General features: G+C 45.4%; 1 protein-coding gene across 7 annotated transcripts in view; it reads left to right on the top strand.

Annotated features, from left to right (window-relative positions):
• GPR156 (G protein-coupled receptor 156) overlaps positions 1-17334 on the top strand; it is an 80508-nt gene extending 63174 nt beyond the window's left edge. For all 7 annotated transcript variants that reach the window (XM_039843106.1, XM_039843109.1, XM_039843107.1 and 4 more), the window contains 4 exons: positions 391-486; positions 3753-3989; positions 10127-10285; positions 14568-17334. In XM_039843106.1, coding sequence (XP_039699040.1) covers positions 391-486; positions 3753-3989; positions 10127-10285; positions 14568-15893 — 1818 coding nt within the window. In that variant the 3' untranslated portion in view covers positions 15894-17334. The remainder of the gene's footprint in view (positions 1-390; positions 487-3752; positions 3990-10126; positions 10286-14567) is intronic.
• The last annotated feature ends 1277 nt before the right edge of the window (positions 17335-18611 follow it).

Here is an 18611-nt window from a genome sequence, read left to right as displayed (position 1 = left end):
CACAATGGACTGAGGGATACAGTGGAATCCTGACATTGAGATTTAATATTTCAGGTTTCAACTGTTAACAAATAGCAGGAACATGATGTGAAATAATTTGTAATTTTGCTGATGCACCAAAATTTGAATCATTATAGTAACAAAGTACATAATGGGATAGACCCTGCTGTCACCAAGCATCCACCTGTCAGCCCAACCTTATCATCTTATCCTCCAATGAAGAGTCCCTCTCATTTAGATTCTAATGGAGTCACCTAAATTTTATAGCTTTTATATATTAAGGAGGAAATATACTGTAGAGGAGTTCATGCTCCAGGATGTTCACAGGGATCTGCTATGTGTTTCTGGCAATCATGCGTACCCTCAGTCCTGAGTCTGTGTCCTTCCTAGGTGACAGGAAGAGAAGTGTCCTGCTCACTGACCAGCACACACTTCTGTGCCTCCCGGTACCCCGATGTCTGGATTGCTCTTGTTTTGGGATGCAAGGTTGGTAACCACATCTCCTTGGGATATAGTCTGTCACCAACAAAATGGATATGAAGAGGGAGTTAACAAAGTGATTTCTGCAAAAAAAATATTGAAACCAAGGGGAGACATCCGTTGCCACTTAAATCTCAAAGTCGTGACCCTTATTATTTCTCTTTATTTTTTGGGGGGGGTCACTTTTTCATTTCTTTGGACTCCCTCATTTTGTCCTCCCCCAACTCATGTGGAATTCACCTACCATTTCTCCCATTTCTGGGTCTGGTTTTTAAAACTGGTTTGGCAATACTGGTTTTCTTCCTACAAGGAAGATTTGGATCAAGGTATCCCGCTGCCATTCACCCACCTAACTTTCTCATTCTGGTTAGAAGCAGGGTTGGCCCTAAGACAGACTTCAACACCCATGGTATCATTTGAGCGATTCCAGCTATATCACAGTGTCTCCCATATTGCTATGAATCTGCCATCATTAGATTCATTTGTCTCTATTAGATGGCAAAAGTAGGATATTATTTCCATAGGGTGCGGGATACCTATACAGGGCACTAAGAGAGGTCCTTATAACCAACTATCCTATTAGCTGGTTTTCAGCTTGGAGGAACAGAGAATCTGGCTCTGGGGAGCATAGAGCAAGCCTGTTCCAATGAACGGGGCAAGCCTTGCACGGCAGAAGGCTGCCTGCTGACTATCAGGGTGGAAAGGCTGGTCAACTGATTGCTAGAAGAGTAGGAGTTTTTCTAGAAATATGTGGTCTTTAAAAGTAAACGTCACTCACTTCGCCACCAGGAAAAAGTTCAAGTGGTTGCTTCTAAGAAATAGGTGTGGAGATAGGGAGGGTGGGGATAGGGAAAAATTGCTTTTTAATTTTGTGCATATATTACTACGATAGAAATGTTTTTAGAAGAAAACACTAGGAAGCAAACAGCTCTTGATCTTTAGTTTATTTCTAATGGATAAGAAAATGAGCTTTAGACTATGACAGAACAGGGTTTGAATTCTGACTCAACCCCTTCCTAGCTGACCCAGAACCTCGTTTAACCTCTCAGAGCCTCAGTTTCCTCTTATATAACTTGGGGATGATGATAATATCCTTTCAGAACCGTTCTGTTTCAAAAGAGTTAATGAATGGTAAGAGTTTTCAACTACTCCCGGCCCATAGTAAGAGCTCAGTAAATGTTAGATGCTATTATTATTAATCTTCTGCTGCTCCCCCAGACGGTTCTGAAAAACTGCCTCTCCCAGTTCCTCGAATCCTCATAGAAGAGCATATCCTCCCCAGCACAGAAACTCAGCGCTGCTCCCCTAACAACTCACTTCACAGATCAACTTGATTTATTTTCTCCATTGCCTTTTATATAATCCCATTTCCATTTTATTTCACTGTAATATCTTTCTGAAGAACAAAGAAAGAAAAGAGGGAAAGAGTGCTGAGGATCAGAAACTGACTGAGCCAGACCCCCGTGGGCTCCCTGGTCCGCGAGCAGTCCCTGAGGAGAGCCCAAATCTCGGCATTAGGTTCCGGGAGCCCCCACCTGAGTCTGTCAACTGCCCTCTATCCCACACTTCTCAGCAGTGAAGAATGACATCCAAGTACATATGATTCACTCAAACACGAGTCATGGATGTATAGAGGCTTTATTCATACCTAGTTCCCTTCTGGTAAGAATTTTAATGTAATTAAGACATTTTAATAGAATCAGATTTGAAGATTTCAAAATTATGAGAATTTCATTCACTTTTGATTAAATTACTAGTAATCCAAATCTGCCAAATGCCACCTGATGGCATCATCTATTCAAAAGTCAGGCCCCACTGGCCTCCTGACTTGTCTGTCTTCTAGTCATTGAAGATCTCAGGGTGGCCACGTTTGGCCCTCAGGCCCCATTTGGGACACTGGGCACTGGGGGCACCCATAAGGCATCTCTGCCGTGCTGACTCCTAGGTACAGCCAGTCCTCCTCAAAATTATCTTTAGTGCTGTCTCTGCAGGTGGAGTTGGTCACATTGTGGGATTTCGGGGTTACTGGCAAATGCCCTGCTGGTAACTAACCTTACTTTCATCGTTAGTTCTCCCTCTGAATCCCCATAGTTCCCAGCCCACCTCATCTCCCATGGCATCTTCACATCCTGTGGTATAAAACACAAGACATTTGCGTACTTGCCTTAAATCTCCCTACCAGACTGAGCTCTTTGAAAGGCAGGACCATGACTTATTTCTCTTTGTAGCATTGTTTTCTGCCCTACACCTAGCATGACACTTTGCACATAGTCAGGGAAAAATGTCGTTCCTATATATTATGTATTATTATGTGTTAAACCTGTCTATTATGTATTATTGATTAAAGCTTTGATTTCTGTTTAAATGCAGCTTCTTCCAAGAGAGGTAGCACTTTAAGGTGCTGTGAGTCATTTTCTTAGTACAAATGAGAAATCTGAGAACAAGTTTATATTCATGGGAAAGAGGAAAGAATAGGGCCCTGGGTTCCCAGTGATGGGGGCAGGGAATGTCACAAAGAGGGTGAAGGGTGTAGCTGGAGCCTTTGCTGCCTGTGCCTGCCCCACAGTCTCATCTAGGTCCCAGCCTGCCTTTGTTCTCCTCTGTTTCCACTCTTCATCTCCCATAAACACCCACTGGCACAGAGCCGCTGCTAGCCTATAGAGATCCTTTGTATAAATTAGAAAAAGGCACCCCTTCTAGGCAGATGCAATCTTGCAGGTGCAGAGCTTGGCAAGCAGATGGTGCCTTTGGGAAAATTAGAAAAAAGAGCCCTTTCCTTGGGGCTCTAGCCCTGGAGAGGCACATGGCTTGACAAACAGACCACAGGGCTCTTTCAGCTTCCACATGGCCTTCGGCTCCATGCAGTGCAAAACCACACAGTGGATGCGGCAACCCTCACCACTAGTAGCTCAATGTGCCTGCTACCCTCCTAGTGCCCTCAGCCTTTTCTGTAGGGCTCCAACTCACCTCCACCATCCTGGCTTGTGCCTTGCCCTGGCAGAGTCATGTCTGATGGCTGACTTGCTGACTTCCAATAAACTAATTCTCAGTGCAGGAGAGGAAAATAGCATTTATTAAGCATCTACTTAATAAAGTAAGGGACTACCCTAAGCTTCCTTTTGTGTCCGAGTAGATCCTCATAGCAAACCTTTAAGGTAGGTATTATTATCCTTACTTTACAGATGAGGAAATTGGCCTCAACCCTCCTACTCTTTGACCTCAAGCCTGTGATTCCACTTTTCTGAACCTCCGGTTCTCCCCTCTGCCTCCAGGGTCTACTGCTGCTGTACGGTGCCTACCTGGCTGGCCTAACTGACCATGTCAGCTCTCCTCCTGTGAATCAGTCTTTAACCATCATGGTTGGGGTCAACTTCATGGTGTTGGCTGCTGGGCTTCTTTTTGTGGTCACCAGATACCTGCACTCCTGGCCCAACCTGGTCTTTGGCCTCACTTCCGGAGGAATCTTTGTTTGCACAACCACAATCAACTGCTTCATCTTCATCCCCCAGGTATGCTCTAAGGTGGATTTGGCAGGGCTGGTCCTCCTAGTCACTCCAGAGGCTTTGCTGGGCACGATAAATGGCTCGCTGTGTTTTCTGTTGAGACTTTTGATTACCATTTACTGAAGAGTCAGAGGAAAGTAGGTTCCAAGCGAGCTGGCTCCCTCTGTTCTTCCTTCCTGGTTCTCCTGAAGGAAGACATCTCTGCTCCTGGTCAGCAAGGAGGGCAGGACAGAGCTGTAGATCCGTGGCGGCAACCTGCTTCCATTCCTAGCAGCTGCCTCGCAGACCTGCTTTTCTACCCACCCTCCAGTCTGCTTCGCCCTTCTCCAATCCCTTCTTTATCTTGATAATATCACTCTTTCACTAGCCTGGGAGAGAGGAGACTTTCTTTCTTTCCTATTTGGGATTGAGAATTTATAGGGGAAAACTCATTTGGAACTTTATGCAATTTTAAATGCTTTTTCTTTCTTTTTATTAGCGGAAAATATAGAGCATTCCTCTTCTTTTTACAATATGGAGAAATAAAATCTAAATAAAAAAAATATGTGTTTCATATTATGGAGATTATGGGGGAAAAAACAAATGAGAGAGGAAGATAGAAGCAGAAATGTCCAGACAGCAAAGAGGACAAAAGAGAGTTGGAGGAAAAGGCAACGAATCCATAGGCTCCTAAAGGAAAGTGAAGTGAACTTATTCATGTTATGCCTGAGGGTACCACTGAGCCACCTACATCTGAATTAATGAACTTGGCATTAGATACTTTTCCTGTTTCCCTTCTAGTTCTCTGTTTCTTTCCTTGAGCCCTCCCTCATCCCACTACCCCCTCAAGACTTCATCCTGGTTCCTATTCCAGCTTCTAGCTGACTGTGAATGACTATCTGATAAAGCATTGGCTGATGGAGGGTTACAGTGTACTTATAAAAGGAAAGAGTGCACTTTGTAGCATGATGATATGACACAAGCATAGATCTTTTACTCTTCTTCCGTTTCATAAATTCTCATTAAAATGATCCAAAGAGTAAACAAATATGGAAAAATCTGTAGCAGCGGCACTAAAAACCAAGGATGGGTATTGCCTCTGTGCCAGAAACTAGAGGCATTTTTGCTGAATCTTTAAAAAAAATTTTTTTAACAGATTTATTGAAATATAATTCATATACCACACAATTCACCCATTTAAAGTGTACAATTTAGTGGTTTTTAGTATGTTAACAGATATGTGCAGTCTGAATCTTAATGTTATGAGAACTGGTTGAAGGAAGCCATTGAGAGTTGAGTCTTATTTGTCTGGAAAGTAAAAGAAAAGGGCTATGAAAAGCAAGGGCTGTTCCACTTTGGGAGCTGGCCAAAGGGGAGTGGGGAGAGACCTTTTGGGAAAACCACCCCTTGGCCCTGTGGTCAACATTGTTGATTGGTAACCCATCCACCCATTGCCAAACCCTTTCTTCCCTGCTCACCTCCACAATATAGGCTGAAAGAGCTAAACACTTGCTTTTACAGCCACCTTATAGCTAGGGGTGCCCATGTGACACAGTTTTGAACACTAAAGGTTTTCTGGGAGACTTCTGAGAAAGCTTTTGCTTTCCTGAAAAAGCTATGGGTGTGGCTGGCATCACATCTACCCTCTTTCTACCTTGAATGTTTGTGATGCCTAGAGCTATGGCAGCCATCTTGTGATAATGAGGGAAAAGCCAAGAGAATGTATTTACTATACTAGGAAACAATAGCTCTTCGCACAGAAGACTGTAAATTTAGGGGGAAAGGACCTATGAAGATTATGCAGTTCATAAGAAGAGGACCACAAAGTTTTGAAGATTTGGAGAAGCTGTTTTCTTCTGAAGTAAAATAGAGAAAGTTTTTAGAAGATATTAGATTTGTCTCATAAAGAGGGTTCAAGGGATATTCCCTCTCTTCAACTAAGGCAAACCATCACAAGAAGGATATAATCTTAAATCGTGAAATATTAAATAATGATGAAAAATATTGTTTTAAATTTAAAACCCCAATAGAAACATTGAATAGGCAATTGGGCATGGCAAAATATTGAAGAGTGAATTAATTTAAGGAAACAACACAAAGTGACAGATAAAAAATTAAATTAGATAAGAAAATACAGAGAACAGATCTAGGGATACAATTTAGAGCTAATAAGTGTCTCTGAAAGAACAAAATAATTTGGGGCAGAAGTAATCACCAGAGAACTATTAGAGGAAAGCCTTCCTGATCTAAAACAAGACCTCCAGCTGAAAATTGAGTGAATCAGCAACCTCCATGATGGGGCCCTACTTATATCTCCTCCTTCAACACTTGCCTCTTTCCCTCTTGCATTGTAAGCTTCAGACACAAGACTTCCACTGTGCTTGGTGTTTGAATTCTCAGCACCTAGGACAGTAGTGCTATCCAGGTACATTCCCATCTACACACAGACAAAAATGCAGGGTGAAGTTCACTTGAAATCTGACTTCTAGGTTTGAGCTAAACAATAAGCAATCGATTTGTTGAAATGAGAGTAGAAGTGGAATTATAATGGGATACAGGAACTGGATGGATGGACAGTGTTGACTGTTCTCTTTCTTTCTCTCTGCCTCATTCCCATTTTTTCTCCTAGCTGTCTTGAGCTTGCTTTCTCTTACTCTATCTTTCCTCTTCTGTTTTCTCTCTCATGCTTTTTCTCGTCTTGAACTGACGATGAGCTAAAACTTAAAAATATTTTTTATAGTCTATTGTATTTTAGGTTTAGGTTATATTTTTTCAAAATATAAATGTAACTAAGGTTTGTCCTTCTTTTATGCACTCTTGAATTGATTTTCCCCATTGGCCCATGGTAGAAGATTCACCCTGTGAGACCTGCACTGTGTGTTCCCAGGAGAGTAGGACAGCTGAGGGAATTTGGAGAAGTATCTGAGGAGAGCAAAATGGGTAGAGGCGGGAGCAGTGGGTGGGGGGGCCTCCTTCATGCCATTGAGCCTTCGGATTGGACTGTGGTGGGAGGGGTTTATGAAAATGATGGCACAGATACCTCAAGCGCAGCTAGGTGGCGCTAGAGAGCTGAGTGAAATGGATAAAGAGGTGAGCTGACCAAGCAGCATTCTCCACGGGCCCTCAGGAAATGCCTGAGTGTTTATGTCAAACACAGAGGTTATTACCGGCAAGGAGCCAGCCTTTGTGATTTGAACGTGAGCCATCCCCCCACACGCCTCCTCCTCTCTTCCACCTCTGACAGCAGGTGGGTCCTGAGGTAGGACATTGTTTTCTCCTCTAAATCCCCAAAATGTTTCATCCGCTCCTCCGTGAAAGTACTTAGGACTTTGTACTCTGCCTTAGAGTTGTCTGATATGTGTCAGTGCCCCTCATCGACAGGTGAGCTTTTTAAAGGAAAACTTTCTTCATTTTTTTTCATGTATTTATCCATCCATTTATTAAGTGCTGGGAACATGCAGTTCAACACATGGCCCCATCTCTAGGTCCATCTCTAGTTTGGAGCAGATGCGAAAGGAATAGTAATACCTGATAAGTGTTTGAGGAAGGCATGTTGCATGATGCTGACGAAGGGGTACCCCAGCCTGTCTGAGAACTTGATGGCATCTTCTCAGAAAATGGTACGTTCGGGCCCAGTCTCGAAGGAGGAGTAAGAGTTCCTTGAGCAGATTGGGGTAGGGCAGTGGGTGGCATTTCAGATGGGAGAATATCATGACCAGAGGCAGAGAGGTGAATGAGAGCACAGGGTATGTTTGGAGCACCACAAGTCTTTGCACTTTTTGAAGCACAGATTGAAACTAGAGGAGAGTGGCAAGAGGTAAGAGAGGCACATGGGGTGAACTTCTCAAGGCCCTAGTATGTCCTGTTGAATACTTGAGATTTATTCCTGCTGCATTAGTTTCCTGTTGCTGCTGTAGCAAATTACCTCAAATTTCGTGGCTTAAAACAGTACAAATGTATTATGGTTCTGGAGATCAGAAGTCTGAAGTGAGTCTTATTTGGCTAAAATCAAGATGCCGGTAGGTCTGCGTTCCTTCTGGAGGCTCTAGGGGAGAATCTGTGTCCATGCCTTTCCCAGCTTCTAGAGGCCACCTGCATTCTTTGGCTCATGGCCTCTTCCTCTGTCAGCAGAGCCGGCAGTATGACATCTTCAGATCTCTTTCTGACCTTTATTTCCATTGTGACATCTCTTTTTCTGACTCTGTCTCCCCTGCCTCTCTCTCGTAAGGACTCGTGATTACATTGGGCCCATTGGATAATCCAGAAAAATCTTCCTATCTCAAAATCCTTAAGCATGTTTACAGAATCCCTTTTGCCATGTGAAGTAACATATTTACAAGTTCCAGGAATTAAGAGGGGAACACTTTGGGGAGGGCCATTATTTAGCCTACCATACTCACATAGGTCAGAGGCTGAGAAAATCGGAATATGCCTCCCCTTCTGGAAGAAGGGTCATGGAGAGGTCCTGAAACTGTGACCTGAGGATCATTTATTGCCATATTCCTGAAACTTAAATAGTCAAATTTTAAGGACCAGGATCTTAACAAACGGGAATTAAGAGTGAGCTTTAGTCAAGGGGCACCCTAGCTCCACCCGGCCAGCTTAAGGTGAGACAGATCAAAAGCCTTGAATGTGCCCTTACACCCGTGTTGAGCAGTTCTCCCAGCAGCCCTGCAGAGAGGGCTCGGACTGAGGGTACTGGAGAAGAGAGAAAAAGCTGTACTGCTAAGGAAATGAGGAGGCCCTGAGAGGGAGTGGAGATACTGTGACACTGCTAGGGTCAGTGCTAGGAGGACAACACGAGATTTGCTCCATCCGCTCATGACCATAGAGTGACCCTGTGGTGCCAGGGTCCAGGAACTCCTGAGTAAGGTCGTAAGCTGATGGCATTCTAGGGACGAGGCCTTCAGGAAGGGCATCGGAGGGGGCGGTTCCCAGCCTGACCCAGCACGAGTCACACAGATTCCTGATAACGTTGAGGTACTCATGCTAAATCAACAGAGGACTCAAGAAGACTTGGGTGAGCATGTGGTGTTGAAATTGCTGGATGGATTTAGAATCCTACATGAGATTTACCAAACATAGGTTAGTAAATGTTTAATGAGTGCGCAAAAAAGACCCAGGATCCCTGTGAGGCTCCCGCAGACACCTCAACATCGTTTCTAGAGCTAAGGTACCAGAGTGCCCGCCGTACATCCCTGGGATTCTCAGTTATTTAGTTATGAGAATTCCTAAGGGAAAAAAGAGAAGCCTCCAGAACTGTGGCTCCCTCTGGCGTCCACATCTCTGGCATTCACCAGGTAGAGGCAGAGTCCCAAAGGCTCAGGACCCTGCCCCCATTTGTGAATGTTCTATGTTCAGCTCCATGCCTGTTAAACTAAACCAGTTTCCATAAGTTGTTTCTCAAAACTGGTTTCTCCTGAGAATCTTTCCCTAGGACTTGCACCATTAACAGTCTCTCTTCATTAGCTGTGTTGAGCTCATGCGGTGTGGCCCAGGGCCCCGGTTACAGCTGTGGCTCTGCTGTTAACTAGCTGCGTGGGCCTCAACAAGTTGTACTCCTGAGTCTTTCCTCATTTTTTAAGGGAAAAAGATGGTCAGATCGCAAACCTAATGTTCTATCATCCTTACTGATTTTTGTTACCATTATATATCTGAGCCTTGATTACTGATTTGGGTTAGAAATTCCTCCAGCAAGGAACTGGGTTTTCAGTCGCAGTAAGCACACCATTACTCAACAAATGAGGATAATTAAGAACAGCTATGTATAACTAGAAACAGTTTCATTTGAAACATACAGTGGTTAGATTGTTTAACCCTGTTCTAGCTCCTAAACTCTGGTTGTAGAATGTGGCCCTAGAAATATACTCCAACTCTGGTTTTCTTTGACCAGTTCAGCAATGAGTAGGTCACACACTAAGATTGTTGTTTCATCTACCTGTCATCTTCCTTTGGCATTTTTTAAAACTGTATAGCCTTAGCATTCTCTATACCTTCTACCACTACTATCTATGAGCTTTTCAGAGTAAAGTACATGTTGAGGAGAGAGAGAAGTTTGTGCATTTGTGTATCACTGTCATTCCTTGGTATTTTTGAGAAAGAGTGAGAGAATGTGTTTCTGGGTGTGTAATTAAATAAATAACATGTGTTCTTTTATCTAACAGCTGAAGCAATGGAAGGCATTTGAAGAGGAAAACCAAACAATCAGATGCATGGCCAAATATTTCAGCACTCCCAGCAAAAGCTGCCATACTCAGTATGGTGAGGAACAGAATTGCCACACTAGAGGAGAGAGGAACTCCATGGAAAGGCTCCTCACAGAAGTAAGCCAGACCCCTGCCTAGTGGATTCTCTATAAAGAACTCCGGTCATGCACTGGTGGGCCCCAGATGTTGCACCGTTAACATTCTTTCTTTTCCTTCCCTTCCCCCACTTCCTAGCCATTCCTACTTCCCTTAGCCTCTGGCAAAAACCTCAACATTTTCCCAGTGACCCCCCACTGCTGCCCCCCACCCATGCATTCATTCACCGAATAGATGTGTGCCAGGCATTGAGCTAAATGCTAATGAATAAAACATAGTCCCTACCCTCATGGAGCTCACAATCTAATGGAGTGAATAGATATTGATCAAGAGAATGATGAAGGAAAAAATCAGGGTGGTAAGACAGAATAATGGGTGGTGAGAGCAAGGGAACCTAATTTAGAGCTATCAGGAAAGACTCTCTGAGCTGAGAGCTAAAGGTCAAGTACAACTGGCTAGGCAAAGAATGCAAAGAAAAGCATTTCAAGCAGGTGAACAGCACTGCAAAGGCCCTGAGTTGTAGTGGATGCTAGGTTCTTCTGTATGATACATTCTTTCTTTACGCAGAGTGGTGTCCTCATTTACAAGATCTTAAGGGGCCCGACAGTCTTTTCCCGGTTCTAACTAGAGATCTCAATCATACCACCAACCCAGAGAGTCAAGAAGTATCTAAAGATGGGGAGGAGGGCTGAATAGGGCCTCTGAATATCACAGTAGCACCAAGAGGGTACCAGGCAGCCCTCAGCTGCTTCTTTCTTCTGTACTTGAGCCAGAGTTGGCACCTCTCCCAGAATTGGGCAGTGTGGTGTGGGCTTGAAGAAAGCACACGGAAAAGCTTGAGGGTGTGCTGCCTCAGAAAGGAGGCACGGGGCCCAGAAGAATTAGTCAGTATTTTCACACTAAATAAATTATATTCCATGTTCTTTTCAGTATAGAACATACCTGAGTAGGTGCTATTTGGGAAACTATGTTTTTCTGTAATTGGGCTGGCACCCGGATATCAGTAGTCCTATGTGAGAGGATAGTGTGATGAGGACCTAAGAAACACAGCCAATGAAGGGATTAACCACCCACTCTTCATGCCCCTCTAGTCTCCCACACCATACGCTCAGTCCTGGACCTTTTTTATCCATCGGAGTAATACTTCTCCATTACATTACTATTTATGAAGCTTTCAGGACCTTGTTTCAAAGCCAGATTTCTCCCCACCTGGCAAGGGAGTAGTATTGCCTTTGATATTCTGTGAAGGCTTCAAAGAAGCATTTTTTTTCAGCTCAACAGAAGGCCAGAAATTTGGCGAGAACAGCCAGGATGGTTTTCATTCACAATCAGCTAATGCTGGAACAGCCAAGTGGCCTGACTCTTTAACCTTATGGTAATTTGTGACGTGCTTTTTGTACTTCTGCCATGCTCCCCTGTTTCCCATGCAGTGACTAAATCTGCTCTATCCCAAAAGATGCTTTGAGTTTGCAGAGGAAGGGTCCTAATGGGAAGCAGATGCATAGGCAGTAAAAAGCTGGCCTCTCCCTGAACACCCCACACCTGGAACATGTTTCCCAGAACAAGCCTGAGAACAGCAGCCATCCCAGGGCCCCGTAGCAGGCCTACTAGAGAGGTTCCAGTATCTAAATCCCCAGCTCCGGCACTGCCTGGTGGTCACGCAGTATCTATCCTCCCTCAAAATGTGCACAGACCCTGACTCCAGCTTCTTGGTTGCAGTTCCCTCCTGTGCAGCCCCTCTGCCACCCTGGTATCTTCCTCTTACTTTCCCATGATCTGCGTGGTCCATCTTCTCATTCTTGCCTCCTTTGCCCCTATAGCCAGGGGTCCCCGCAAGGCTCTTTGGGGAAGCATCCATCACTGACTTCCCAGGCTGTGTTAAGGCCAGCAGATAGAACCTTCCCAAAGATTGAAGAACCTCCCTTCTACACTCTGCAGCAGAAGAAACCCATCTATTATTTTTCTTCCTTGAACCATAGAAACAAGAAGGTGATTCCATTTCTTCTTATGACCTGCACCTTATGAAACACGCCTGTGCATGTTTGCTTCCCCGGATGTGCCAAAAGTAATAATTAATAAGCTCATTTAAATGCAGCTGCCATGGTAAGTCAGATTTTAGTCTCACAATGGCAGTGGCTCACACTATGCCTCTAATTAATTAGTATGCAGCCATAGTGAAAACAGAGTTCCACTTCTTTCTCTGAAAGGAGAAAAATTTACTGTTTTGGCTGATGTTTGTGAATCTGTCACCAGCCAACTTTAAATGTTTGGTCTGCTGAGAGAGGAGTTAGTTATCTTCTCAACTCAATGTTTATCTTATTTTTCTATACTCAAAGAAATTTGTGGATAAGGCACAAAAAGACAGCACTCAAGAGTTTACTCGCTGGGTAGTTGTCATCAGCTGGTGGCTTCCTCTTAACTCTGAGGCAGTAGAGGCATCCTGAAGCCAGCCTGACAATGTGCAAGGCAGGCTTCATGAGGAGGGGCTGCTGAGGAGGAAGAGGGTTGGGGCACCAGCCAGGTATCATGAAAAGCCTGAATGAATGTCTCCCAGTTACTCATCCACTCTGCTCCTGGTGAGTCCTTGAGTCATCTACACTTCTCTGACAACACCCAGGCCTCACCACTCTGCGTGTGAGGAGAAGGGAGAACGGGCATGCATGTGCTCAGCTGTAAGTCCCTTCTACTTACTCACCAGTTACTCACTGGTCTGGGACTCCCTTCTGATGATAAAAGAAGTAGACTAAACCAGGATGTAACTGGGAGTCTCAGTAATCAGAGAGATCACCTTCCTGCTTATAAGTAGGGAGCAATACATCTGCCTTGGAGCTGCCGCCAGAAAGCTACTGTTGGCCTAGTTTACTTAAGGTACTGCTTTCCGAAATGGTCACTTCTGGGCAACTCTCCCATGTCAACCTGAGAAGACACCACAGGTTTGGTGCCTAGGCGACTTGTATCAGGTATTCTAGAGAAGGGAACCATCCTTTTATTTCTAGGGCATGATACATGGGTGTCCAAGTGCTCACCCTCCTCTTCTAAAGAGGATGGCAGCAAAGAGGCAGCATTTTAGTATTCAGGCAAGGAGTCCCTAGAACACAGCACTTGTGTTTTACTTTCCTCAAACCCTTGACCCCCGTTATCTGCCCCAGGACCATCATTTTCCCATGATGATCTCTTCCCTGTTCCACTGCCTTTGAGCATCAGGATTTCAGAAGATTGACAGAAAGTCTGAGTTAGAGAATCAGCCGCCGTATCACTGAAGGATGCTTGGGGCATACCCACCGCTGGTACCCTTCCTCCTACTTCATGCCCATAACCTCACAGATGGAATGGGCACACCTCTGCAGCTCATACCTGCCATTCCTTCTGGGCACAGCCTGTTTATCAACTAACAGCCATGTGACAGATAGGCAGCTCAGTAGCAGAACTGCCCCCAGACTCATTCATCTTCTGGCTCCATTCTAGATCTGCTGAATCAAACTATCAGAGACTTAGGCCCAACAATCCTATTAATAAACAAACAAATAAATAAACAAATAAACAAACAAACAAATAAATAAAACAAACTTCTCCAATCATTTCAATGCCACGCTTCTTTAAGAGATGATTGATAACCGAGAGTGCCATGTGGTAGCTTTCGCCTCTCACCCCACAAGGTCTAACCAAGGGAGGTGGTGACACCAGCCTGAGATTCTCACTGGCCCCCTCCTGGCTCCAGTCTTATCTCTTTGGCCCAGGAAGTGCCACCCTTCTCTCCGTTTTTTCATTTTCTAGTCTGTTTAGCAAGAGGCAAAATACTTGTTTCCCCACTCGATCATCCCCTTGAGATGTGCCTCAAATTCATCTGTATTTTGCAAAAGTGTGATAAACCCAGAGTTGGGCCATCCCAGGCATTATTCAGACTGGTGTCCTGCAGAGCAGCTTGCTCCTCTCAGTTCTGAGGAAAATCGAAAGGGTGTGCAGCAGCCAGCAAGCTGCTAAGCTGTGCCTCCTCCAACCTCCCGTCTCACAGACAATGCCACAGTGTGAGACTATAAGGTGGGGGATTAAGATCATACAACAATAAATCATAGTTGACCTTTACTGAGCACCACGTGTCAGTTATGTTGCTAAGCACTTTGTGTTCTTCAACTTAACTTCACCTCATGGAGGTGCTTCCTCAGGGCCTAAGATCAGCACCTAATACACAGAGGAACTGGGATTTAAACCAAGGTCTTCTGGTACCACACTTTCTCCACCATGGGATACAGTGTGAAAATCTTCAGTGGTATCTTTTGTTGGTGGTTTTGCTTTTTTCTTACAGAAAAATGCTGTGATTGAAAGCCTGCAGGAACAAGTAAACAATGCCAAAGAGAAGCTAGTGAGGCTGATGTCAGCTGAGTGCACCTATGACCCCCCAGAGTGGGCTGTGCCGCCTGCCTCTTCCTACAGCAAGGATGGCCAGGCTGCAGCCCCTGTGCACAGCCTGGCAGCTCAAAGACCTTTAGAATGTCTCTCTGACTCTCGGAATGATACCAGTGTGGCTCCCCAGGCCTCCCAGAGTACCTCAGTGCCTTCCTCTAGTGCACAAAGCCTCAGGGGGCCTGGGAAGGACACTGGCTCCTCCCCAGGGCAGAAGGGGATATATGACTTGAAAGACTTTCCTGATCATTTAAATTCGGGCTGCAGCAAAAAGACACAGGATGCAGAAAGAAGTGAACAGGTACCTACGGCCCCCCACCAGAGTCTCATACCAGGTGAAGAAGGCTCTGCTCCCCAGAGACTGGGGCAGCTGGAGAACTCAAGAGAGCCTCAAAAGCAGATGTTAAGAGTCAATTCAATAATCAGAGAGAAGCTTCAGGAAGTCCTACGAGATCTGGGCCCAGGCCCTGAGGCTTCCCTCCCCTCTTCCCCATCTCATCCCCAGCAGCCCTGGAAGAGCAGTGCTGCCCACAGCCCCCAGGAGATGCCCCTCTCCAAGGAGTTGGGCTTCAGCCCATACATGGTAAGGAGAAGGCGGGCAGCGCAGCGGGCTCGCTCACACTTTCTGGGCTCTGTACCCTCATATGTGGAGCATCGGGCAACTAGGACTATTTCTGGGGCACAAAGTGGGCTAAATGTGCAAAACAGAGACAGCCTCGGCCTGGACTCCCAGACTGCTGATTCCAGGGTACTCTTTTCCAAAAAGGCTTCACTACTTTCAGATCCTCAAGGCAAGCCGGGCACCCTGGAGGATAGCAAACAACGCCAAACAGAGCCTCAAAGGGCCAGTGGGCATCATGCAGCCTTTCCTCACCAGCCTTCTGGTTCTGACCAGGCACACGGGCCCACTGGCCCACACCTATCCAGACCCTCGCCAGATCTGCCTGACCAGTGGCAGCTGCAGTCCTCAGGGTCCCCAGGGCATCCCTCCCTTTCTTCTCCATGCAGTTTCCTTGACACTGAGTCCAGCAGCTCAGACGAGTTCTTCTGCCGCTGCCACCGGCCCTACTGTGAAATCTGCTTCCAGAGTTCCTCTGATTCCAGTGACAGTGGCTCTTCAGACACCAACCCCGAGCATGCTAGGGGGCTGGCTTCTTGGGAACAGCTGTGGGCCCGCTCAAAGCCTATTGTGAATTTCAAAGATGACTTGAAACCCACACTGGTGTGAAAAGCAGCAGAGCATATCTGGATATAGAGGTCAGTTCAGGATAAGCCTTACTAAGGCCTACAGGAGGAAAACCAGTTCCGGCCTTCAGGAAACATACCAGCATCCTGTATTTGACCGCCCCTTACTGTGTTTCAGCTATGCTCACTTGAGTACTGTGTCATCCTGAGCACTTCTTGATCCATAAAAGGAGGGTATTATCTATCTTGTTACTACCTCACAGCATTCCTGTAAGAGACTCCAGTTGAGTGACCATAAAAGATACTCTGAATAAAAAGTGCTAAAAGAGCACAGAGAGTTTTCTGTCCGGGTCAGCGTGTGTTCTACAAAACTCTTACTATACACCAAATAGATGGCTGGTGGACAGACAGATGGAGAGATGGAAGGAAAATTTCTACAGAACCAGAATTGTGGACTGTGACCCATCAAACTGGCCTTTTAGTGGCAGACCTGCTACGAAGATATGTTTCCTACATCCTTGAGTTTCTCACTCTTGGCAGGGGGTAGTTTTGTTTCTGCTGAAGGTTGTAAACAGCAACACCCTTAGGTCCCAGCTTCTGGCCACACTCAGCTCAGAGCCACCTCTATAGCACTATTTGGTGTTCATGTCTTTCCATCATTATGGCACCTCATCATCATCCCTGAGACAGTCAGGTCTCCATATGGCCACAGGCTACTCAGATTTCTCTCCTGGGCTTGGATGGCATCTGAGGCCCAAACCGTCTCCCGGTTTTGTGGTCCAACTCTTTGACTCTGCCAGTAGTTTTGGACTGGGCGGGAAACACACACTGGAAATCTCTGTTGGGGTCAGGAAGGCCCTGTTGGTCAAAGTTGCTTTTGGTGCCATTGGAATTACATGACCACCAATGGATATGTGGTGGAACCTGGTGTCCTGGAAACAGAAAATGGGGAAATAGAATGGAGGAAATGGAAGAGAAAAAGGCAGGAAAGAAAACAGGTTTTGAACATTTATGTTGAGTCTGGCACTGTACTTGGCAGTATCAAATTTTAGTAATTCCTTATGATAGCCCCGTGAAGTAGACACTCTCGTTCCCACTTTTACAGATGGGGAATATGAAGAATATGGGGAATGCGAGGCTTCAAGAACTGAGGTGACTTCCCTAACATCACTCAGCTGGAAAGTGGCTGATGTAGGGCTTGCCCACAATTCATGGACTCCAAGTTGATAGATTTTCCTGGGGACATATGTCTTCACTCCAACTTCTGGGAGTGGCAAACAGGGCTTGGGAAGCCAGACAATAAAGCAAAGGTAGGGTAGGAAAGCTGAGATGTGCCCATCCTGGAGTCCAGGACACCTGCCCCAGGATAACAAAACTGGGTTCCTTGCCTTGGGAAGCAGCCCTCACTGCCTCAGAGGCCTACCTGCACCTCCCAAGGGAGCCAGAGAGTGGGCAAAGGATGAGTGACAGGAACTCGTCTCCTTCCAGAGAAAGCATAACTGGGTCCATTTTGCTTGTTACTGAGCTGGTTGTTGTTTAGAAGTCATCCCCTACTCCCATTCCCTGTGCATGCATCTGTGTGTACCTGTTCGTGTGCAGGAATTTGGACCACATTAGATGTGCCTGGAGTGGGGAATTTGGCTCTAAATGTCTCACGAAAGATTTATCACAGGCTCTTGGGGCTGTCAACACCTAGCAAATCTCCAGACACTGGACCGGGAGGCCCTCTTGGTAGCACAGTTTCTTCTATCATCTACTTTTGCATACCAATGTCATAATTTATTTTGCGTGTTGGTTTGTAATTTTTGCTTGTGCTGTTTGTTTGCTGTCCAAGTGATACGTTAATAAAGAGAAATGACTCCCAAGTCTCTTCAGAAGCTGTGGTCTCGGGCTGGGGAATGGGAGCATGGAGAAGGCCGGACCACCCAAAGGAGTAGATATGGAGCAGCCATCAGCATTGCTGCTGGGGTACCCTCGGTTCCAAGTATATCTTTTACCAAACTTCCATTTGTAATGGATTCTTCTGTGGTCTCCTTGTGCAGCTCCCTATCCCAGAAACACCTGCCCCAGTGGATAGAGGAAACTCTAAACACTTCCCACCATGGAGGGTCCTGTAGTTGAGCTTCACTTCCTTCAGCTTCTTTCCATCCAGTATGTCACCACTAGCAGCCTACTGTTCGTTGACATGGACTATGCAGGCTGTAGGGCCATCCTTCTAGTCCTCTCACTCTCTCTGCTCCTGTATCCCAGCCCTTCTACATCTCCATCCTTCTTCTATTTAGAATTTATTTCCCCTATTTGCATACCTTGTGAATTACTAATCCTTCCAGACTCAGGTGGAGTATGCAGTCTCTCTTCAGCCTTTTCTGAACACCCCCAAGTAAAGCTGACCTGACCCCAGTTAAATAAAAAAGGATGCTTGGGGACCTATGTTTCAAACTCAGTGATAGAGAGGTTTCTATTATCCATTTTATCTAGAATGACTTTATAACCCTTAATAGACTTGGTTGAAAATATGGAGACTATACCCCAGTTTTTCTATCGTTTGGTTCAAAAACTACATGCCAAACACCACAACCACCTGTTCAGAAATTCTGTTTCCAATCTGCTATTTACTCTTGCACATCCCACCCCCATTCAATGCCAGCGCTTTCCCTAGATCTTTTACCCAAAAACAGCTAATCCAGTGATGAAATTCTTCAAAGAATGAGTGTGACGTGACTTTTGGCATGCTCTTGATAGTTATGCTCTTGAACAAAGG

The sequence above is a fragment of the Pteropus medius genome, unplaced genomic scaffold (genome assembly GCF_902729225.1).
Source record: "Pteropus medius unplaced genomic scaffold, Ma_sr-lr_union100, whole genome shotgun sequence".
In the NCBI taxonomy this organism is placed as follows: Eukaryota; Metazoa; Chordata; class Mammalia; order Chiroptera; family Pteropodidae; genus Pteropus; species Pteropus medius.
Note: the sequence above shows the minus strand (reverse complement) of the source record. Positions and strands in the feature narration are given on the sequence as shown.